This window comes from Crocuta crocuta, unplaced genomic scaffold (assembly GCF_008692635.1).
Source record: "Crocuta crocuta isolate KB4526 unplaced genomic scaffold, BGI_CrCroc_1.0 scaffold345, whole genome shotgun sequence".
Classification (NCBI taxonomy): Eukaryota; Metazoa; Chordata; class Mammalia; order Carnivora; family Hyaenidae; genus Crocuta; species Crocuta crocuta.
Window position 1 is genome coordinate 2,664,332 of NW_027527574.1, and position 25,108 is coordinate 2,689,439.

A 25,108-nucleotide genomic window follows, 5' to 3' on the forward strand; every position below is an offset into this window, starting at 1 on the left:
TAAGTCCATTACAAAAGTCATTCATGGGCTACATATTGTGGTTATTAGCACTGACTAATCAACCCCTTGGTTTCTGGGTGAACATGAGCTCTGCTCAACAGAAAATGTAAAGTAAATAATATTATTTCAGTGGACAAACTCCCCCTAGAAAACACAAGTAAAAAGTTTATGAAGGTTGGGGCGCCTGGGTGGCTCAGTTGGTTAGGCATCCGACTTTAGCTCAGGTCATGATCTCACGGTTCGTGGGTTCGAGCCCCGCATCGGGCTCTGTGCTGACAGCTATCTCAGAGCCCGGAGCCTGCTTCAGATTCTGTGTCTCCCTCTCTCTCTGACCCTACGCTGCTCATGCTGTCTCTATCTCTCTCTCAAAAATAAAGAAAATATTTTTTAAAAAAGAAAAAATAGTTTATAAGGGTTGGGGAGGTGAGATGAGACTCGGGAGTAAAAATGTAGAAGGCAAAGGGGAAATGGTTTAGAAACTTGGAGATTTCTGCAGTGTTTTCCACTGATACCATACAAAATCCAGATCTGCAAGTTTTGTTTCAGGCCATGAAATTTGGTTATAGAAATGGCAGTGGCATTTTTAACCTTTTATTATAGAAATTTATTTGGCTTAAGTTGAGAGAATTCACAAATATAAATTTTAATGGAGAGCTTTTGACCTTTCATATTAGGTTAATTTATTTCATTTTTAAGTTGTTTCAGTATTTTCATTTGATTCTGTGTTGTCAGTTGAATTATTCTACTAAGTCAGAGGTAAAGCTTACAATTATGAAATCCAAGCATACTTGTGACTTATGACCCAACCACCTCATATTACTGCTGACTGAGTGAACCCCAGACCTTCTAAAATATTAATTGTGTAATTTCTGCTGAGGCCCTTGCTATTTCTCATAAATATGTGTTTCAAAAAAATGAAGTCACTACAATCATACACTGCTCTGAATAACTTTCATCTCATAAAGCTGAATTGAAGCGCTTTTAATAAAAATACTCTTAGCTTCCTACTGTATGATTGTTTGGATTGCCATGTGAATATAGCCAAGAGGGATTTAATCTAAGTTCAAAATACCTTGTTTAGGTTTTTATTTCCTAGCCTACAAAATACTTCCAATGCTTCTCTTATATAAATAATGCAACCATGAACTAGATGTAATTTTCAAGTATAGAGCTAATACAGACTAATGAACTACATGTATTCCAAACCTACTCTAGCTAAACAGAGGACCATAAGTCCAAAGTTAGTAGAAGATAAATCTGGTCTCCTTCTTCCAAAGAGAATCTTTGAAAGATTTACAATCTCCCATCTTACATTTTGCTTCTAAAGTTATGGAATAATTTAAAACTTGGACAACATACTAAGTGAGGAGAGGTAGTTGAATATTTCTTAGTATAATGAGCCAATTTCTGAAGGTGAATAAGAGTTCTGCACTCATATTATTTATAGTGCCCAAGTTATCCTTATGTTTTTGTCAACATAGCTTAAGAACTATTACTCACTCTCTCAAAAAACACACATATGCAAAACAAATATTCCCTCCTAAAGAATAAGTGTGAAATGAAAAGAAAAAAAAGAAGGGTCACATTTATCCATTTAGTTGTAATAAATAATGCAAGCTTTCCAAATGGAAGTACTGGAATAATTAATTTTCCAAAATTATTCTAGTGTATTCAATTATGGATTTTAATTATTTTAGAGAAGCAACTCACAGTGTTAATGAGCAAGACAGTAGTAAAAATCATGGTGGAGTTAGGTTTCATGTTTCTGCATTCTATAAGCTTTATTAGACAATGTTAATCAAATATTTGATGAATACTAAGAGCCTTTTGGGATAGTAAAATGAATATTACCATCATGACTCTGAGAACTAGGTTGAAGTATAATCACAGTCAGTTAAGGTAAGTGGATTTCACTGCCAAAGGGAACATTGGTTGAAAAGAGGCCCCTGGAGAACTGTTTGGTATTAAATAGAAATAATACTAAAATAAAAATTAAAGCTTTCTGAGTTCATAATGTAAACTACAGGAAACCAAAAATAGTAAGGTAATGTCACTCTTCAATCTTCAACTCATATTGGATAAAGATTCAGAAGAGTACAAGAGAACAGAATAGAATACTTATCATTTCATTTTCTACATCATATATATTTTATGTGTCACCCAAATATATCATACTTTTCTCTCTATGGCATCTTGGAAGAGAAAAGAATGAGAGAAAAAAAAATGAAACCAATGTTTATTGGACTACCTGCAAAATAATTACCTGTCAGTGATAGTTAAAAATACATATTCCTTGGGGCACCTGGGTGGCTCAGTTGGTTAAGTGACTAACTTCAGCTCAGGTCATGATCTCATGGTCAATTGAGATTGAGCCCCAAGTCGGGCTCTGTGCTGATATCTCCGAGCCTGGAGCCTGCTTTGGATTCTGTGTCTCCCTCTTTCTCTGCTCCTCCCTTGCTCATGCTCTGTCTGTCTCTCAAAAATAAATAAACATTAAAGCAATTTTTTAAAAAATACAGATTCCTTGTAGTCACCCAAATCTAACTAAACAATTGCTAGGGCTAAAAACAGGGATTTGTAATTTCAATGATCTACCCAAGTGATTCTTAATCACATTAAAGTTTAAGATCTGCTGAATTAGATTGCTGAGTGAAAAGATACTTTAAATATCTATTTTGATTCCTTCCTTTTCCTCTAATAATAGCATGACAATCTTTACAAAGTATACAAATTTTACCTCCCTTAATAAATATCACATACTGAAACACTTGGCTTATTTGAGGTTTAAAAAAATCCTTTGGAAACTTGTATTAGGGAACTACTGCTGTGAAACAAGCAGCAGAGACTATTAGGGACTCAAAATAATAAGCATATATTTACATCTCATTTTTATCACTATCAATGATAAATGTTTAGTTGGTTCATGTGGGGGTCAGCTAAACTAAGCCAGGTTTATCTAGGCAGATATAAGCTGCAGGTCAGTTTTCAGTCTGATTCATGTCTCTTATCCTTGGACCAGACGGCTAGTTGGGGCACATGACTTAGGCACATGAAGACTAACCATGCAAGCACACGTCAAGTATGCTGGTGTCATATTTACTAATATCCATCCGTTCGCTAAATCAAGTCACATGGCTGAGCCCAAAGCCAAAGAGTTATAAAGCATATTCCACCCACAATGTAGCTAAACTAGCTAAAGCTAGTTAACATGGCCAAATTCAGTATCAAGTATGTAGGTAAGTCTATTCTTACCACGGAGCTTGTAGGGAGTAAATAACTAACAAGTTTAAAAGTGATAAATTACCTTAAAATTAGAGTAGATCTCTGCTAACTTAGTACAAACTAAGTAGATGAGGGAGACCAGGAAATGGGTCTTCTACTCACCATCATCTGCCTCAAATGTCATTACTAAGTTCCTTTGAATTAGGTCTCCATGGAATGTAGGAATATTCTGGTATGACTCAAGCTTCTCAGAAAAGAGACAATACGTTTTGAACAAAGCAATACATTTTATGTCAAAAAAAAAAAAAAAAGAACATTTAATGTACTGTCTCAGGACCATATTCTTAAGCTATATGGGTCAGATATAAGGTATAAATAAAGAAAAAGAAAGGAAGGAAAGGAAGTCAGAGATACCATGAAAAAAAGAATCAAGAGAACACAAAAACTGATTGGATGGTATGAAACAAGTGGAAAGAATAACAACAGATTTTAGGTTCCCGTGGATATTGAAATGGAAATGACGCATAGAATACTGGAAATTTGAGAAAAGAGCTCAGCCTAGAAGTTAGGCCAGAGAGAAAGAGGAATGGAGGGAGGGTGGGGGCGGAGAGAAAGAGAAAGAGAGAGAGAGAGAAAAGTCTTTTCATTTTAAGTTAATTTATTTATTTTGAGAGAGACTGAGACAGCACAAGTATAGGAGGGGCAGAGAGAGACTCCCAAGCAGGCTCCACATTGCCAGCATAGAGTCTGATGAGGGGCTTGTACCCACATAGTAGCCATGAGATCATGACCTAAGCCAAAACAAAGAGTCTGATGCCTAACCCACTGAGTCACCCAGGCACTCCTTGGAAGTCTTTAACATATAAATGACAATGAAACTTGAGAAAGGAGGTAATGAGGTCACCTAAGATAAACACTGGGGAAAAGTGTAGGAAGTAAGTAAAGAAAAACTCTTGGGGAGTTCCGCATTTAGGGAAAAATAAGTAAAGGAAACAGAGAATACCTCAATTAAGCTTCCTTGTTCAGGACACATCAACCATACAATAAATAACAGACAATAGATCGCATTATTTGATCTAGAGCAGATAGCAGAGAGATGACGTTAAATTCCTATGATATGATTTCTTGTCAAACAGCAAAAGAGATCATTTACCAGGCATTACTGTTCTTTTGCTAGGTAGAAATCACCTTCCTGAATCCAGTAAAAGTGAGTAAGGGCAACTTGATGCTGTCTACAACACAGAGAAAGTATTATACAAATTTGTGATTAGTTTTCTACTGTTACAAATCTGGTCCGGATCACCCGGCAGAAGAAGTAAGCAGTACTTGGATATCTTGAAAGGCAAGAGATTTATCTTACATCAGTGGGCTCAGAGGATATCATTCTCCAAAGGTTGGAGCCCAGAACATCAGCAGAGGAAACAATTTATAGACTGTTACTTCCGCAGTGCTGAGGAGGGAAACAAAAATGAAGAAAGTACTGCTCAGAGTAGTAGGCAGATCAGTTAAATCTCAAAAGGCTTTTTTCCCCTCATGTACAGAAATGTAATTTGAACGTTCCAGGTGTCATGAACCTAAGAGAATAAATAGTTTAATTAGCTTTAAGGCACAAATCCTAATTGTTCTTCATTTTCTATCTATAGGATTCTAAGACATCATGATTTCCACAGACTCCCTCAGTTATATCAGAGTCTCCAAAATATATGTCACTTGCATATAGACACAACGTATCCATGCTTTTCCATCCTGCCTCCTCACTGAGAGCCTGATGCCCATCAGCTACTTAGCACCAACACGTCCCCACATAAACACTACTTTCTCAAGAGTCCCAACCTTTCCTGTTGCTCTACTGGGCATAGCAACTCCCTGCTGGTCTAGCTACTATAAGGTTGCAGGGTCCCAAATTTCCTTTCACTCTGGGAGGAAGCAATGCCAAGGGCAGACTGGCTCACTAACTCACTCTGGGCTGTTGCATTTTCTTACATGGACCCATAAGAGTTAGTTTTGACCCAAAGTGTCACCAGGTTAATCATACACAGTTCTTTTTGTTTATGGGCATATCGCTTCCTTACACTAGACCTCAAATCCATCTATTAGTTAGAAAGCAAGAAGTGCCAGTGAATAATCCGTCATCTCAATTTTCCTCTTTGCCATGTTTCTTAGCACCTATATATTTTAAAAGAAGAGGAAGAAAAGAATGAGGAGGAAAACAGGAAATGGAAGGAAGGGAGGGAGAAAAGAAGGAAGGAAGGTAAAAACCAAGACAAAAACTTTTCCTCTCACTCATTGTGCTACCATGCAAATAATTACCTCACGATACTCACAAGTTCTATACAGAATAACTCAATTTCTATCTAAGAAACAGAAAGAAAACTTTATTCTACTTTTTGTAATTATTTAATTCTACTTAAATATATGAATCTTTCAGCCTCCCTCAGAAAGAGTCAGAGGTTTTAGGTCAAAATGCATTCATATGTCATTGAGTTGCAGAGTATCAAACTCAGTTGACCCTTTAGACAATGATTTCATTAACATTTTTAAGGATAAGCTATTATTTAAATATCTGTAACTCAACAACATAAAAGTCTTCATTAGATTAACTAGGTGTGACTGAGACAACAACTGAATTTCAATGACTCCATTTTCTAATTTGGGAGATGAGGGTACTACTTGAATACATCAATTAGGTTATATTGACCCTTTGGACTCATAACAGCCACCCTTCTCTGCCACTCCAGTCAAACTGATTGAAGCACTGGCTTTACTCTCCAGACTGGAGGGACTTGGAATGTCTCAGTGACACAAGGGGTTCCCTGAGTTTCTCTGGGCTGTAAAAAACATTGGAGGCTAAGGTAGTGAGTCCTGGGACAAGGATCAGAATACCACCCCTTACTCTGAGAGACGGGACCAGCAGTGATAAGAGCCTTGGAAACAAAGGACTGCCTATCCCAGAGAGCAAATACGAGTCTCCCTTTCACTGGAAGTGTACAGGGGAGCAAATGAGTGAGTACAGTGATTCTGACACTAGATGCTGAGAGAGCCTTTACTGTTAAGTCACCAGGAAGCAGACAGGGTTCTTGGAGTTCTTCCTGGTGCCTTGCAAGCTACTGACAACGTGCCAGCCAGTCCTTGACAAACGATAGGGCAGAGACCTGCTCCTCTCAACATTATAGAGACTCTCACAACCTCAGGTAACCAGCAGCTGCCCCTGGCCACCAAGAACTAAATATAAGCAAAGAAATATAACTTTATACTTCATGAACCCAAGAGCCAGATAGAAGAAGAAGAAATAGAACACCCAGAATAAATGGCTCCTAACAAGAACACAATTGCTGATGGAAGCAGAAAACCACTTAAATAAAATAAGGTAAAGAAATGTAAGTACAATTAGAAATTTTTTTTAAAAAGTCTTTCCATAACAATAAAAATACAATTCTCTATTTTAATAATTAAGTTTGTAAATTGAAAAAGAGCATAATTACTACTAAAGTTTGATTTAGTAGCCTAGAAGATAGTGGATGAAATGAATTCAAGACATAGTGAGGAGGGGGAATAGTGAATTTCTCAATATCTCCAGAGAAAATATAAACAACATGACAACAGACCCAAGAAGTATAACATGTAAACAGAAGTTTTATAAGAAGTAAGGAGAGGGAGGAAGAGAGGGAAGGCTAATCAATCAAGTAAAAAAAATTTTTTTTTGCCTGAATTAATCCAGATTTGACTCTATAGGTAGAAAAGACTTACCAAGTTCCAGAATTCTAATTAAAACTGTAAATGCAATTAGTTAAAAAGGAAAAAAAAATCAGCCAGGCATTGGACTTCTCATCAACATAGAAAGTTTTAAAAAGTACCATAAAATCTTCTAATTGCCAAAAAAAGGAATATAATTCAATACATTTATATAAAATCAAAGGATTGTTCACTTGTAAGAAAAAAGTATATTTTGGAAGTGCAAAAATAATGAGGCCACATTCCCCATGTTTTCCATCTGAGGATAATAACCAACAAAATATTAATTAGAAGAAAAGCCACAAGACAGAGGAAGATGAAGATGAGAGTAGAGAATGGTAAATAATAACTACATATGTACATTTATATTGCTGAATGGATGGATGGATACACAGATAGAAAGATTTAAATCAAAATGGACAATAAGAAAGAGACTGAGATCATTCATAAAATAAGTACTAAATAAGAATCTTGGAAAAGAAATATTAATTCTGCAGGGACAAATCAAATAATGTGGAAGTAAAAATAGTTAAATATCTCTGTAGAACTAGAGAATTGGGAAAAGAGCAGAGTAAAAGCATTCTAGATTGAAAAGAGTGAGTAGAAATAGTACTTTGTTCTGTTGGATTGTGATTAAGAAAAAGAGTCACTAAAATTGAATGAAACATTGTAGTAAACAATTTTCAGTTAAGAGATAAAAAGAAAAAAAGTGACTTGATTGAAATAATAGGAAAAAGGGGGAAAAAACAAAGATATATAATAAACTGGACTTAATTAACTGAAAACACAAAATCCAGTTATATGGTTATTTAAAAAACAGAATTTCAAGTGATGGAACAATACTGAAAATAAAGTAAAATTTTTCAGTTGAGAAATAGAAAGAAAAAAGTGGCTTGATTAAAAAATAGGAAAAAAGAAATGGAATGGCAAAGGACAAGACATATGAGAAAATATAAGTATCAAAAATGTCTATGCCCAGACAATATGGCTGCTCAATATATAAGGCAAAATCTATTAGAATTATAAAATAATTAATAGAAAACAAAATGCAGAATCAGACCTATACATACAGAAACTGTGCACTTTCAGAACCAGATAGATCCAGAAGACAAAAATAATTGCCAAAGCCATAACAAAATTGTGTTTAAAAAACTAAACCAACTTGGATATAAATTTTGCCTTATTTCCAAATAAAATATTTTAAAAAGTTTATATTTTACATATCCTCTGAATATAATCCAATTACATTGGAAATTAAAAATATACAGATTGATTAAAGTATTAATGAATTAAAAATTAATAACATACTTCTAAAGTAGCTTTTGAATCAATCAAATTATCCCATTCCTTAAGTACATACTCTAAAGAAATGAATCCATGTTTACCGGAAATATGTACATGTTCATAACAGTTTGTGTATAATAACCTTAAATAGAAAATAAATCAAACTGCCAGCAATAAAAGAATGAATAAACAAATCATGATACATTCATACAGTGGAGTTCCAAACAACAAAAAAGAATGAAATACTTTTATATAGGACATAGGTGATTCCTACAGACGTTAGAAGTGAAGAAAGTCAGAAACAAAGAGTACATGCTAGATGATTCCATTTATACAAAAATATAAAACTTGTCTCTAGTGATGCAAATCAATCTGGTAGTTATCTCCTAGAATTGGTATAGTGATGTGAATGGGCACAGGGGAACTTTCTTGAGGTGATGTAAATGTTCCGTATGTTGATCTAGGTGGCAGTTAAACAGATTATATGTATGCATGTATATATATGTAAAATTCATTTAGGGGTATGCTTAAGATTTGTGCACTTTAGAGTGTAGAAGTTATACCTTGTTAAAGAAAAATTAAAATAAAGGGACTGAAATTACCCAGTGCCTATAAAAAGCAAAAAGGGAATACTTCAAATCAAAACAATTAAGATAAGATCTAATTTATAGCTTTGTATTACTTCATTGTTAAGAGGAAATGACTACAAATGAAGAAATTTAATACTTATCTTATTATCAATTTTATCTTCAATTTTTTTAATGTTTATTTATTTTGAGAGAGAGAAAGCATGAGTGAAGGGGTGGCAAAGACAGAGAGGGAGAGAGAGAATCCCAAGCAGGCTCCACACCGTTAGCACAGAGCCTGATTCGGGAATTTAACTCCCAAATCATGAGATCATGACCTGAGCCAAAATCAAGAGTCAAACACTTAACCAACCAGGTGAGCCACCAGGCACCCCTGATCTTCATCTTCAAGTGTTTTAAAATGATAAAATAACTAAAAGAAAATTATTAAAGATAAAAGCTAATAATAATGAAAAAGAGAGTGTCTGGGTGGTTCAGTCAGTTAATCCAGTTAAGCATAAATGTCTCTAATTAAATCTAAGTATATATAGGAACTTAATGTAGAGAAAAGTATTTTCATTCAGTGGTCCAGAGATAATTAACTTAGTAAATGACGTTGATAAAAGCAGATATCCATTTGGAAGAGAGTCGAACCCCTACTCACATCATATCCAGATGTAAATTCTGGATAATTAAAGATATGTAAAATATAATAATTTTAGAAGAAAATTTTAGTAGGTTTTATGTATAACTTAGAGTTTAAAATACTTTTCTAACCAAGAAAAAAGACATAAAAATATACATTGATAGCAATATAAAATTTTTGTATTATACAAGATAAGATAAAGTATCAGAATTAAATGACTGGAAAATAATTATAACATATATGGCAAGAATATATTACATAAAAATGTTTTTTTCTTCACTGTGAAAAAGTTCAAAGAGCTACACAAATGTGAAAAAATGACTCCTCATCAAAGTTGAGAAGCGTAGTCACACAAAATGAAAGCTACTTCTCTGGGTAATGAGGGACTAATCCATGTTTAATTTATAAATAATTAAATAATGCTGCTGGTAGAATGTTCTAAACAGAACTTTAATAACTTGATATTGTTTTTGACATTTTACACATTTATAAACATTGGAACTAGGAAATTCTATGAAAATATATATTTTATGGTAATATCTTAAATATATAAACTGTGACTATGAAGGATTAATGTTCAGAACAAAAAATAATCATTCTGCTACACTTCTGTTTGTTTTTTTCTACACATTTTGTTTACTGATGAAATGTATATCTGTTTTAAGGAAATAATTTGTTATAAATATTTACAAGTAATCAAATCTATTATTTATTTTTATAACCTCTCAGAAAAAGTAATTACACATACGTTTAGTTGTAAGACATTTACAGACTGGCAAAGCAAGGAGACTTCTAGTTTCATTTCAAAGTACTTTCCTTTTTTTTTTTTTTTAATGTTTTTTATTTATTTCTAAGAGAGAGAGAGAGACAGCGTGAGCAGGGGAGGGTCAGAGAGAGAGGGAGTCACAGACTGAAACAGGCTCTAGGCTCTGAGCTGGCAGTCAGCACAGAGCCCGACGCGGGGCTCGAACCCACAAACCGCAAGATCATGACCTAAGCGAAAGTCGGACGCTTAACCGACTAAGCCACCCAGGCGCCCCTCAAAGTACTTTCCTATATGACTTGTAATTATGTTCTCAGCAAGAACTAAATTATAATAGAGATACCAATCTGAGAAGGGAATCACCAGATCAATTTTCTATAAAAAGACCATGATTATTACTCTCATCAAGTAGGACTTCACTCCCATCAAGTATTGCTAAGACTAAGCATGAGTTGGCCACAGTAACCAAAGTGGATTTAATAGTTGAGTCCTTTGCCCAGAACAGAAACAAGAAAGGATGCAAAGTGATTAAATTTATGAACCTGTAGATGTGTTGCTTTATATGTAATATGTGTTCCTCTATTGTTATAAACTGAATTTGTGCACTCCAAATTCATATGTTGAACTCCTAACCCCCAATGTTATAGTATTAGAAAATGGGACCTTTGGAGATAATTAGGTTTAGATAAGAACATAAGGGCAGAGCTTCATGACAGAATTAGTGCCCTTGTAAAAAGAGACACACCAAAGATTCTTCTCACCGCCTTGTGAGAATATAGTGAGAAGGTAGCCATCTTGAAGCCAGAAAGAGGGCCGTCACTAAGAACTGAATCTGCTAGCACTTTGATCTTGGGCTTCCCAGTCTCTATCTATAGAAGCAGGAAAAATAAATGTCTGCTGTTTAAGCCACCCAGTCTATGGTATTTTGTTATGGCAGCCTGAGCTGATTAAGACACTAGATGTATTGGTGAACTAAATCTATATTTTTAACTTCAATGCATTTGTCTTCAGAAACTGCTACAAATAATAATTTCCTGGATATTAGCTGGCAGCTACCAGTTTTTAAAATTCATTATATGCAGCAACAACAAACTAGGCCCCACAAAGGAGACTGCATACCAGCTATCATTTTGATTTTTATTTTAACAATAAGAATAATGCTCCCTTTTAATATTTAAACATTTGCTCTGATTAAACAGTCCATTTTTGCTGACTCATAACAGACGTTGGCCTGGTACTGTTTATTAACTTTCCTATGAACATATTGTTTATAGCAGGTGTCTGATTAACATAACTGGTCACTGAAGGCTCATTGTTGGCCACATAGAGAGTAGCTTTGCCTGGCAGCAGAGGCAGCTCCTTTATCACCTCATGTATTTGAATCCTAATCAGATTTAATCTCCTCCTAACTTTCCCTTTTGTTGGGTGACTCATACTTGGCTGGCTATGCAAGTGTGTCCTAAGTTCACCAGACCATTGCAAAAAACAATTTGAATATGTCTCAACAGATATGGCCTTGGGATGCATCAAATAAATGTTTCACCTTAAAAGCCTTAAAAACAACATACAAACTAAATAAAAACAAGAGCAACAAGATGTCATTTTAAAGCCTGGTAAACAAATCTGGTGCTGGTATGACCCCAGACCATCCTATATTCCTACAAAGTAACACATTTGCAATAAATCTATAAGAGGTGCCCCTGTGCTTTAAATTATATCCCCCAACAAGCCAAAGAGAATAATCATGAATAAAAGCTTATTACATGGGCAAGCCTATATGTTCTCCACAGGCTTGCTGGTAAAAAGCTTTGGAAAATTCTGAGGGGAGCAGACTTTTTCTGAAGAGTAATGTTCCCTCTTGGCCCCAAGACATGAGATAAGGTGACTGAATCTACTTTTTATTATCTCTAGGGCTGTACAGGCAGATGATACTTTGTCCATTTTTTCCTACTCTAATAATATTAGAGTAAAGTAGGAAAGATTTTCCTTTTGCATCTCTTTCCTTAGAACTGGCATAAATCCTTCATTCTGCTGTGGCTGGTGACATCATCTCTCTCTGTATATATACAAAGGTCTATCCTATGAGCTGGATCAAAGCAGTGAACAAGAAAGATAAGATCACAGCCACATTGGAAATCAACAGGCAAATAGAGAAGACAGACAGTTAACAAATAAACAAACATATGTTTGAATATAAATACATCAAATATGTAGAAAATAAATATCAAAGAAACAGAGGAGGATAGAGGGCAGAAGACAATGAGAGGAAAGTGAGATATTTCAGAAAGGAAAATCAAGAAAGGTCTTTCTCAGAAAATTATATTTGAGAAAGGGTATGAGTCAAACTCTTACAAAGTGATCCAAAAGGAAAAGAAAGTTCTAAATAGAAGAAATAGTGAGTGTAAAGAATTTAATATATTCAAAAACACAAAGTCCTCAGCCTGACTGGAATAGAGTAAGCAAAAAGGAGACGCGTAGGAATTGAGGTCAGAAAGGTAAAAAATGTATCCTTTTTTAGGTATTTGAAGTTTATTCTACATGTGATAGAAATGAACTGGAAAATTTTGATATTTTTATTTTTAAGTATTTCAGACATATAAAAAGAAGTAACAACAACAACAAAAATAAGCATGCGTACCCAGTACCCAACTGAAACATTACAGGAAAGGTTAATCTTCCTTCATATTCTATAGCAATAAAACATATGATACTTAGAAATAAGTCCATTAAGCAAAATGAATAAGCTCTATGGATCTGCTGCACATCGTACTTATAGTCAACAATACTGTACTGTGCACTATAAAAAATTGTCAAGTGGGGAGATCTCATGTTAATTGTTCTTAATATAAAAATATAAAATAAAACAAAAAAGAAAGAGGTCCAATAAAAATGTATAAGACCTTTAGGGAAAAATGAAGAAAACTATTAAAAACATAAGACATAAAATATATAATTAAAACATAAAGTTTAAAAATTTTAAAAACCTTAAAAAATAACCTACACATAAGCAAAAAGATTTAATATCCAAAAGTTAATTTTTCTACAAACTGTTTGGATATTAACTGCATTTTTAATGCAACTAGAAAGACTAACTCCCACATTTATATAGAAGTGAAAATGTCCAAGAAGGTCCACGACAAAAAAAGACCCTGTCAGGTCTGGTGACTCATTATAAAGCTAAACTGACTGTGATAATTGGTACAGGAATATACCAAGAAAAAAAGAAGAAACGAAAATCCAGAAACAGACCCAGATTTAGAAAGAATTTGATATATGTTAGAAGCAGTATTGCAAATCAGTACTCTCTTGGAGTACTGATTTGATAAAAGAATCAATAAAGCATGCTGGGATAAATAGTTATTTAAAAGGAAAAAGAAAATAATAATACCTTACTCCCACTAAAAACTGAAAATAAAATGCAGGTCCTTTATGTAATCCTTCTCAATTGTATTCTTACTCTTTCCCTCCCTCCAGAAAGATAATGGCTCCTCTCACCTGCACACTGAGGTGACCTAGTGTGAGTGAGAAGAGCATTCCCTTCATCCTTTTATCTATTTCTTCCATCTCTACCCATAACCTTGTATATAGCCCTGATTCAGCTGTGCTGGAGACTTCCCTTTTATGCAAACAAAACAAAACAAAACAACACCAAAACAAAAAACAAAAAACAAAAAAAACCACCCCACCATTATTTAACCTGGAGCTTCCGGAAGTCTTACATGGGCTAAACTCAGCAGCATTTCTGTTACGATATTAAGATGGAAGTTTCAGATTCACATTTAGTTTTTGAGAGGAGATTTCTGTAGTGCTGGACGCTTGTCCTGTACCAATATTGACCTCTCTTCTCTGTGACTGACTGGGGCTCCCTGTCATGCTTAGACCCCTAATGAAGCTGTTTCTTCTGCGGTGAAGGGGGAAAAAAAGAATTAATCATGACTCCAAATCTATGATTTTCCCTTACCTCTCTCATGTCTTTATATTTTTGCAAATCTATGTACTCTTAAGCAATATAAAAGATCATGTTGAAAGCCTAAAATTTTTATATAAATTATGTATCTTTTTGACTCATTATTTTTTGAAAAATATTTATCCATATTGATACATATATCATTAGCCCACTAGCTGAATAGTATTTGTTACATGTCAGTGGTTTTTTATAGGTCTAAATTACTTGATAATATGTATTAAAAAGAAAATGATAGATGTAGAGGTAAGAAGATAACAATCTTTTCTAATTGTGTCTGCTACATCATTTTCATTAGAGAGAAGTCATCAGCAAGGAGGGGGAAGATGGAGGTGTTAAAAGTTTGAGAAGGACTGAATTATGTGAAATATTAAGCTGGAAGAAGAAATTGAATTAACTCAAAAAAAAAAAGGAATAAAATTGCCTGGCAGTTCTAAGGGTCCACTTGACATTTATGATGAGAAATTTAAAGTGAAATAAATCAACATGGTTGTGTTTTTCTCCAGCCATGCCATGTTCATCTTCTTGAAATATACAGAGGCTTTGCTCTATCAGATTCAGCCTTTTGGAAATTAAGTCTGGGGAGAGTAAGGAAGTTAGTATGTATTGTGAAAAGCTGACATGACTGGAGCCATTTTAAATAGAGCTGGAGTGGCCATTGCAGAGAAACTGTCTTACCTGCCTTTGTTTGAACTGAGCCGTAACCTTTGGACTAGGCAAAAGGGCAAGCAATTGACCAAGAACTCAGTAGGAGAACAGCCATATTGATCACAGGACTGATGGTTGTGAACTTTCTGAAGATAGAATCAGCAGTCAATCAATGTATAACCCAGAGTAGCCTAGCTTGTTACCATCTATTGAAATTTTTTTCTTTCCATTCTTCAACGCGTGTTATCACTCCCTTCTTTTTCCTCATAAAAACCCCCTTGCTTTCATTCTACAAGTGAAACACTATTTGGGTTTCTACCTAACGCTGTGCCCTCTAATTGCAATTCTTTTATCCCTAATAAAAGGCTTGTTGGCCTCATATTATAGCTCTTATCTTCATGTTAACAGTGTGTGGGAGGTACAATGGAACGAATCAAAACTAAGTAAGGGGGAAAGTGAAAGACCCCAAGGAGTCTTTACTATATTATAAAAACAGTAAAATAAATGGATTGAATGTCCCCATGCGCTGCAGATTTATTGAAGGGAGAGGAGAGCCAGAAAGATGTGAGAGGTGGTCAGGGAGAAGGAGGCTTAAAAAACAGGTATCAGAGGCTTGCAGTTCCTAGGAATGACAAAATCCAGTTAGAACCAAGGAAGTAAGTTGCTATAGGAATATGGCCATTAGAAATGAAAATTAAAGGGGGTGCCTGGGTGGCTCAGTCAGTTGAGCGTCCGGCTTCAGCTTGGGTCATGATCTCTTAGTCTGTGAGTTCGAGCCCCATGTCAGGCCCTGGGCTGACAGCTCAGAGCCTGGAGCCTGATTCAGATTCCATGTCTCCTCTCTTTGCCCTTCCTCTGCTCATGCTCTGTCTCTTTGTCTCTCAAAAATAAATAAATATTTTAAAAAAAGAAAGAAAATTAAAGAAAATGAGAGCCTGGGTTATGCTCAAGACTGCTATCTGCAAGCACCTCCAGAAAACTGAAGGAACACAGAGAGCTGGAAGTAAACAGAACAAAAGTCCTCAAGTTACAATAAATGTGTCAGTCCTGCAAATGTTACAGTTAGGGAGCTAGTTATTATCTGCAGAATAACAAGTTTGGAATGTGGTAGTTGGTGATGGGCCTCTTTGTCATTCACTTCAACCAAAAACATCATGGAGAGCATGGTATTAGGAGCGTTTCTACCAATGATTGGCTCTGGGTAGCTACAGAAAACCAAAGTATGGCACAAGCAAAGAGTTTACAGTACTTACATAGGCAACCATCTCATTACTGAAAAGCAGTACTACCCTTCACTCTACAATAATCAGAATTTTTTTTCCAAGAGCAAAGTAAGCAGATGAAGACTGACGTACTGAAATTAGTCAGCTGATATGGGCCATTAATACAAGGCAAGGGTTGTTATTTTATTTCTGGCTACACCTGCCCAGCGGTGAGGTTCACCTGCATGGCCCATGCACAAGGGCTGACCTCGGGTGCAGTTCCCAACACACCAGTCTTAACTCTATTCTTTCTCTCTCAACAAAGTCTTTAGGATTCCAGTGAGTTACAGTGATGCTACAGGGATTATTTCTAATCCATTCAAATTTCTTTCTTACTTTAAAAATTGGGGTACATTAACTTTTTTAGAATCAAATTATTTGGAAATCACTTTTCAACTTATTTAAATGCATGAGAAGGTTATGAGACCTTGGTTAAGAGCCATTAGTTTAAGAGATTGTTTAACATTAAGTGAAAATCTCTATGCTAGAAAATATACACAATAAATTGTAGGTATAGAGTCAATTTTGTCTTCTCTGATTAGTACTATGAATTAAACTCCACAAAGAATAAAGAGAAAGAGAAAGTTCTGATATCTGCCTTTTTTGGGTAATTATTAGTGCTGATGGGAATTACGAACTGTAATACATACACTATGTAAATGTGCTTACATGTGTGTACTTGTTTTTACCTCAAAAGGCTACAAGTGCATACAAGGATGCGTATGAAAGTTAAGTCCTTTATATATAAACCACCAAGGAGCATCAGATAAAAAGATGTCTGGTTACTCATCATGCCAAAAATACACCTNATTATATAATATATATATATAATATATTAGCACTAGCATTGGTAGATAAGGAATTATTGGAAAGAATACTTTGAAAGACTAGAAACCCAACATCTTTATGGTAGAAATATGAGGTATTTATGTTAAAATGCCTGAAAAACCATTCCCTGAAAGAAGCTTATTCTATCAACACATCCTTGCATAACAGACCAATGTGACTCATAAGAACATTCAGCTACAAAACAGTATTACCATGTGGATTTCAACATGGAAACAGTCACAGAATTTAAAATTTTGGAAATTGAAATATCAAATGAAACTCATGAGCTTATCACAGCTTTAGAGGTAAACCTTAAGGAAACAAGCCTTTAGCATTAACAATTGGCTTCTATGTTGCCAAACTGGCAGTTTCCCAGGAGAAGTGTGGTTCTACAGATCTGAATCATAAACTTGCATTTCAGTACCATTTATAATATACAGAGCATGATAAACTTCACATCCTGGGAACATCATGGTGCCTTACTAAGCAGATTTTTTTCAGTTTTTTTTAATAATCTTTTTTCAGTTTTTATTTAAATTCCACTTAAATATACAGTGTAATATTAGTTTCAGGTGTACAATATAGTGATTCAATACTATTTTTTTAATCTTGATTCAAAACTGTCAGAAAATGTATGTTCCTAAAGGTGACTGAAAAAGTGAACTGGGTGAGGCTCCTGGGTGGCTCAGATAGTTGAGCGTCCAGCTCTTTGTTTCAGCTCAGGTTATAATCTCGTTTTTTGTGGGGTTGAGCCCCATGCTTGGCTCTGTGCTGACAGCATGAAGCCTTCGTGGGATTCTCTCACTCCCTCTCTCTCTGTCCCTCCCCTGCTCACACTCTCTCTCAAAATAGATAAACTTAAAAAAAAAAAAAAAAAAGTGGACTGGGTGAGGGGCACCAGGGTGGTTCAGTTGGTTGACTGTTTGACTGTTGATTTCAGTTCAGGTCATGATCCCATGGTCATAAGACAGAGACCCCATGTCACACTCCACACAGAGTGTGAAACCTGATTAATATTAGCTCTCTCTTTCCCTCTGTCCCTCTCCCCTGCTCCCCACCTTTCTCACTCTCTAAAATAAAACTAAAATTAAAAAAGTGGACTGGGTGAGATAAGCAAAACTCACTTGACTGTCAAGGGCTGAAAATTACTCTAATTCCTTTGAAAGTTTTCACTTCAGTGGGGGAATTAATGGGACTCAGGATCAAACGGAATTCCAGAAAAACAAAAACAAAAACACAAAGCTCTTTAATGCTTTGATTATGATGTTGGAATACTTATACTATCTCATAAAATTCTGCATTTTATAAGAATTTCTGATGAAATATTTTATATTGATGTTTCCTTTAACAGCAATCTGCTTGCAAAGTTGTTTTCAATAGTTCATACTTCTGATACTATAGTAATTTAATCACATAAAACAAAGACTTGCTAGTGGATTTTTGCATGTTAAGAGTATTGGGTGTGTAATCTTAATAAACAGTGATCTAACAAAAGGAGCCTAAAGCCTTGCCCTCTAATAGACTTACGAAAGTAATTATACCTTTATTCAAGTTACATTCCTCTCAAACCCCTGCTGTTCCTGCTGTTTCTTGAAGATGGTTATTCTCTACTTAATGAAAACAGGTTTTAAAAGAATAGCTAGTATTAAGTCATATTACAACATTTAATCAGCTTCTCTATGTAGCTTATAACAATGGTCCAACTATTTCAACCCAAACAATAAAAGACTCAAAGGCTTTAAAAAAAATTGCAGAATGACTAATTAGAGTAACTTACTAATTGGAGTAACAACTCACACGACTGCAGGAAGACAGGAAAGAAGGGAGAGGGGAAAGTCGTTCACTGGCCCTGATCATTCCCAGGGCATTTCATTGGCACAGGCTTTCACAGCGTTGTGCAGCCATAGCTAGAATGAAAGAAGGCATTAACAGAGTAAAATAATGAAATATGAAACAAAATGTCAAGAACCATCTTTAAAAAGTGCTAGGGGAGAAAGCAGGCAAAACTATAGGAGCAGCTGCTTGGATTAGATGGTTGAAGCAAAGTGGTGAGAGACATACCTTGTAGGGTTGCTCTCTGTCTAGGGTCTGGTCCCTCTCATGTATGTAGAGGTATTCAAGCTCCAGAGAAACATGTTTAAATAGCTCCTACCTGACACAAAACTGCTTTATAACCAGAATGTAATCTGAATTGTGTATTTGAAAACATCCATTTCCAAAAGATGACAGGTGAATAAGTAGGATTCAAAACAAGAGGAACTCGATAAGGAGAAGCAACCACTGTCAACTAGATCTGGGTGAATGATCTGACATCTTTCAGTCAGCAGTTTTAGTAACACCATGCTCTCTCCAGTTACCCACAGATTCCTCCTCTTCGCTGTTAACAGATAACCTAAAAATTCTAATTTGCTTTGCGCACAATCTCTCTTTTATGTGTGAAACCTCTGTCTTTCTTTTATGATCTAGTTAACTTATGCAACAATGATTGATGTTATCTTCAACACTCTCTATAACCTTCTCTGACTTCCAAACTTAAGACATAATGTTGGTATCATCTTAGTGCTCAATACTACTGTGAATATATAAACATTTACAACCTTGTATTTATCTAGTTATATATGTCCATGTCTTTCCAGTTATTAAGTGGATTTTTGAGACCTCTGAACCACAATATATTTCACATCACATATAAAGTGTTCAAAATGTATCTGTTGAAATTGTTGAAAATTGTTGTTACAATTTTATCAAAAAAGATTCTGGATCACCACAAACCACAGAAGGCATCCATTTAGTATGCTCTAATGCATTTCTTTTCACTTCATAACTTATTCCTGAAACCATCAATCAGAGAAGAGAATGTGTTTTTACCTTTGACGTGGCTGAAAGCATCAGAAAATATCTACCAAAACACCAGAAAAAAAATTTCAGCCTCCTATCCAAAAGCTATAGACACCACTGACAAAATCTTTACATTTTTGTAATGCATGGAAAGAGTCTATATATTCACGGGAGTTTTGCAGTATACCCATGAGAGTAGATGGGACAAACATCAAACATTTTAAGTACTTGATTTTACTTTTTTTAAAGTTTGTTTATTTATTTTGAGAGAGAGAGCACAGTGCATGAGCAGGTGAGGGGCAGAGAGAGAGAGAGACATTAAATCCCAAGCAGTCTCCACACTGTCAGCACAAAGCCAGACACAAGACTCCATCCCATGAACAATGAAATCATGATGTGAGCTGAAATCCAGAGTCGGACGCTTAACTGACTGAGCCACCCAGGCACTTCCCCACCATATACTTCTAAAGTGATCCAGAGTTCTATAACACAAATACATGAGATTCTGCTAAGAACTTCATGACAAATTAGTTCAGGGATTCTTTTAGCTAGTAAGTAGAGGTGATAGTAAAAGGAATATTATCATTATACAGTCGTTAAAATAGGTGCCAAACTTTCCTAACACTGACCACATGCCCCAAATCATCTTTATTGAGTCATTTCAGATAATTTTGTTCTAAGAATTCTACTCATTTACTTGCTTCCATATTTTTTGAGCATTCTGTCTTTCTATAGTGAATGAATATAGATCGCTAGGTCATAGGCTTTACTGAACTGGATCATGACAAGAATATGAAGAATCAATATCAATATGTCTTAACATGAGGATTATTCCTCCCCACCCCCTTAGCCAGACACCAATCAACCAGGAAGTTAAACTGATTTGAAGAGGTAGGAAAAACTCCACATCTGTTGATATTGAACAGTATATATAACACACTTGATGGGAAATAAATGGAGAGATGCTGTAACTGTGCTAGCCTGAATTCAGTTTGAGTTGGGGCAAGCATTGGCAAGCCAGAAACTTCAGAGGCAGATTTGGAAATGAGAAAGCCACTGAATGGCTTGATAACTATTATACACATCCCAAGCTAACTGGAAAACAATGGGAATGAACAGTAAAGACCCAAGAGTACCAGTGGAAGATAAAATATGAGGCAGAGATAAAATATGAGCACATTCAAGCACTGAATGTGCTCCCAATCCACACACAGATCATGCAGAGGGTGGAAACCTTAAGGGCTCAAGGTGTTTGAGTAAACACTCTGTCTAATCATAGACTGACAGCTAAGTTATACAAAATCAGAGAAAGCCTTTTGAAAAACCACTCCAAAAAAATTAAAACAATGACTGAGCAGAGAAATGAATAGCCAAACACCTGGGGGAGATGGATCAGATTCCAGATATTAAGTCCAGACAAGTTACCAAATAAATAAATAAACTCTTGGAAAGGGGACACCAGAATCCATAGTTGCAACAACATATTACCTAAAGTATCCTGTATTAAATAAAAATAACAATAGAAACATTCAAATAAATAGGAAATGTGTGACCCATACTCAAGGAAAAAAAAGCACTCAACAAAAACTAAGTCTGAATGGATTTAGATATTAGATTTAGCAGACAAAGACCTCAAGATGCTACTAAAAATGTGCTCAAATAATTGAAATAAATTATATTTAAAGAATTAATGGAAAATATGACAACACTCAAAAAGGGGCATTATCATGATAAAAAGAATCTATAAAAAGTAAATGTATTCTAGAGTTGAAAAATGTAATAACTGTGGGGAATAAACTGAGGAATTCCTTGGGCCTGCACAGATGGGTTAAGGAGACATAAAGAAATAGAAAGCCACAGGATGTACACACCCAAGTTTGGGTAAACAAGATTACATAAAAAAGATTAGGTAAACAGGACAAAGGCCCCCAGTATAGGGCAAATGGGGCAAAAGCCCCCAGTATTGGACAAACAAGGCAAAAGCCTCCAGTATAGGACAAAGGTATAGGAATAGGGAATCTCAGGATGTAAACATCCAAGATGAAGTAAACAAGATTAGATATTCAAAGAGGAAATGCCCCCAAACTTAGTACAATAGCAGAAAGTTGATATCACAGGAAGGGAGAACCAAATTAGGTAAATAGGTAAATAGGGCTATAGACCACAGAGGGGCGAATTTCCCCAGTGCAGAGCTAATTACCAAAAGAAAGGTGCCTTATTGACCCTGAGGTAGCATGCTTTGTATTTCTTGTCTCCTAGACCAGTTTAGGTAAACAGAGGTGGTGCCTCATGTCTGCTGTAAACAAGCTTCTACCCAGTGCCAGGATTTTGTTTTGTATTGACCCAAACCCCTAACACTGCATATCTTCAAAACCCCCTTTCCCTCACGCCCATGAGTTAATGTTCACAGTTTCATTATCACTTTGTGCATGTCCATCACCATGTTTGTAAGCTTTCTGATCCTAATAAAAACAGAGCAAGGACCCTTATTCAGGGTTCTTAATGCCTCCCGGATATTAGCCTCTCTCGAATTTTTAATCCTGTGTCCCACTTTCTTGCTGGACAAGAAAGAACTCCAGCCCCAGAGTCTACAGCAAATAACAAAATGAAAAATTTACAAAACAGGCTTATCAACAGACTTGATAAAGCAGAAGGGAGAAAGTAAACCTGAAGATAGGTCAAGAGATATTATCCACATTTAAGAAGAGAACAAGGGGCACCTGGGTGGCACAGTCAGTTGAGTGTCCGACTTTGGATCAGGTCCTGATCCTGCGGTAGGTGAGTTGAAGCTCCATGAAGGGCTCTGTACTGACAGCTTAGAGCCTGGAGCCTGCTTTGGATTCTGTGTCTCCCTCTCTCTCTGACCCTCCCCCTGCTTGTACTCTGTCGATCTCTCTCTTTCTTTCTCTCTCTCTCTCTCAAAAAAAGAAACATTAAAAAAATTTTAAAAAAGAACAAAAATTGAAAAAAAGGTAAACACAGCTTCTGAGACCTCTGGGACACATTATGTATACTCATGTAAGTGAGTCCCAGTCCCAGTCGGAAATGAGAGGAAAATCTACCAAAAATTGGCTGAAAAATTGACAGATTTGATGAAAAACATTAATCTACAGATCCAAGAAGTTCAATGAACCCCACATATGATAAACATGGGTGATCTACATCCATGTCTGTGGTATTTTGTTATGGCAGCCCTAGCAAAGGAGTACACCAAGCAATGTCTATGTCAAAGAAGATACTGCAGACCAGTTAGACATTCCACATGCTATGTCACTATGTAAACGCCCTCTATCCCTTTAGCCATAACCTCAGAAAAAAAGAGAACAAAAAGCCAGATTGACTGAAATTCAATTTTGATGGATAGAAGCTAGAAATAAAAATTGACTTGTAGAAAAACAGTGAGGGGGTTGCCTGGATGGCTCAGTTGCTTGACTGTTTGACTCTTAATTCAGCTCGTTGGGCTCTGATCTGAGCGTGGAGCCTGCTTAAGATTCTCTCTCTCTCTCTCTCTCTCTCTCTCTCTCTGTCTCTCTCTCTCTCAAATAAAAGGAAAAATAAGAAAAACAGTGAGTTTATGGATTGAGATTTGTACCAACAACATAAATTTACAGTGTGACCAAATTTTTATTATATGAAAAAAGAAGATTGTCAGATATTCTCCCCAAATGTTAATAGTGGCACTAGGAGATCCTTATAAGACCCGGCTACCTATTTTAGTTGACTCCTAGTCAGTAGCTTCATGTCATTCTGGAACACTAAATTGCCAGTATTTTTCATTTCATCTTTCGTTTTTAGGGTGTATCTTCAGTACTTTATAATAAATATGTGCTAAATATATTTAGAAGTTATTTAAAATAAGGCTTTTGTAGCAATACTTCTTCATTTTTTACCACCGGAATTTGCCCACCTCACATTTCCTATACCCTAGAATCTTTCACAATCTTTTAAAATCCTCTCTAACCCCTTTCCTGCATAATTAAAATTTTATTGTTAGAGTGCTTGTTCATACGTAAAAAAAATCAAGGAAAAGTAATTACATGTTTCCAATTTAATTACAAAAAACCCCTTTTCTTTAGAAAACAGGAGAAAATGCAGTGTTGTCCATTTATGGTGGACAAAGCTGTGCCCTGAGAAGCAGGGGGATGAGGATTTAGTTACAGTTTGCTACTAACTAGTCAGGGAGCTTGAAATAATTCACATTCCATTTTAAGCCACGGTTTTTTCAGATACATAGAATACTGCAGGTTAAATAACATACAAGTAACTTCTATGTTTCTGATTTTAAGATTTTTGTCTAGAGCTCCATAGTGAAAATTGACTTGTCTTCACTGTCACTGTGTGTTCATTGTAACAGGAGAAAATAAACTAAAACTTTTATTTACATGCTGGAAAAATATTGGAAAATGCTCAACATTCAAATATCTAAAAACTTACTCAGACAAGAGAATAGATGATATAGAACCATAGTGTATTATTTTCTTTACTTTCAGATATGCCATTCTATAGTTATTAGTTTCACTTGTTGACATTTAAATGAATATCAAGTAATACCATGTTTGCATAGTCTTAAGCTTTTAAGATCAATGCATACATGTAGCCTAAGTTGCTTCATTTTCCCAAAGGAAAATTTTCAGACAAAAACCGTGTCCTCAGTCACAAAATTTTTTGTTACCATAGTGATGAAAATAAAGAATGGGGGGGGGGGGGGGCACAANTGTGACCTACTTGGTGTCATCCACTGAAGAAGTTAATCAATTGAATTAAGTACATATGCGTTAGGTGAAATATTCTACTGGATGAAAAAAATGCGTAGGTTGCACATCTGGAGCTATTATCCACAATCAAAGAAGTCAGTATGAATGAAGATGACTGACAATCTAAAACACATAAAATCAGATTCTTTTAAAAATGGAATATATACCAGAAGCAAGTAGAAAACCATTAATTTAGCTTCATTTCCCATAATTTTTTTTTCCATTAGTTAGGATATTTCCATTTTAAATGAAAGCTTCTTATGTACCAAAAGAATTTTTTAAACTGGATGGAGCAACATAATTGAACATATATTTTAAATTATGTTACAGTGGCTCTTTTCTGTAAAAAAAAAAAAAAACCTTTCCAATTTTAGGCAGTATAATAAAAACAATATGACTCAAAACTAAGTTTTCTTTTGAAAATTCTAGCTTTAATAAGAAATTTAATAAACTCAATCATTGCAGAAAACCTACTATACTGCAAGGCATTAGGCTAGTTTGTGAAAGATGAATAACAGGCAGTACTTGCTGTCAAGAATGTTTTAATCATCTGTCTAATTATGCTTTCATAATAGACTTTTAAAGTATCTTCACATAGTAA

General features: G+C 35.3%; 1 protein-coding gene across 3 annotated transcripts in view; it reads right to left on the reverse strand.

The window, feature by feature from the left end:
- IQCM (IQ motif containing M) overlaps positions 1–25,108 on the reverse strand; it is a 503,262-nt gene that overhangs the window by 219,125 nt on the left and 259,029 nt on the right. Inside the window, exon 12 of one of the 3 annotated variants that reach the window (XM_077770746.1) lies at positions 18,763–18,822. The exons of the other annotated variants lie outside the window; for them this stretch is intronic. Within the exon in view, the coding sequence (XP_077626872.1) occupies positions 18,785–18,822 (38 nt within the window). The 3' untranslated portion in view covers positions 18,763–18,784. Of the gene's footprint in view, positions 1–18,762; positions 18,823–25,108 lie in introns of those variants that run through there. 3 annotated transcript variants of the gene reach the window in all.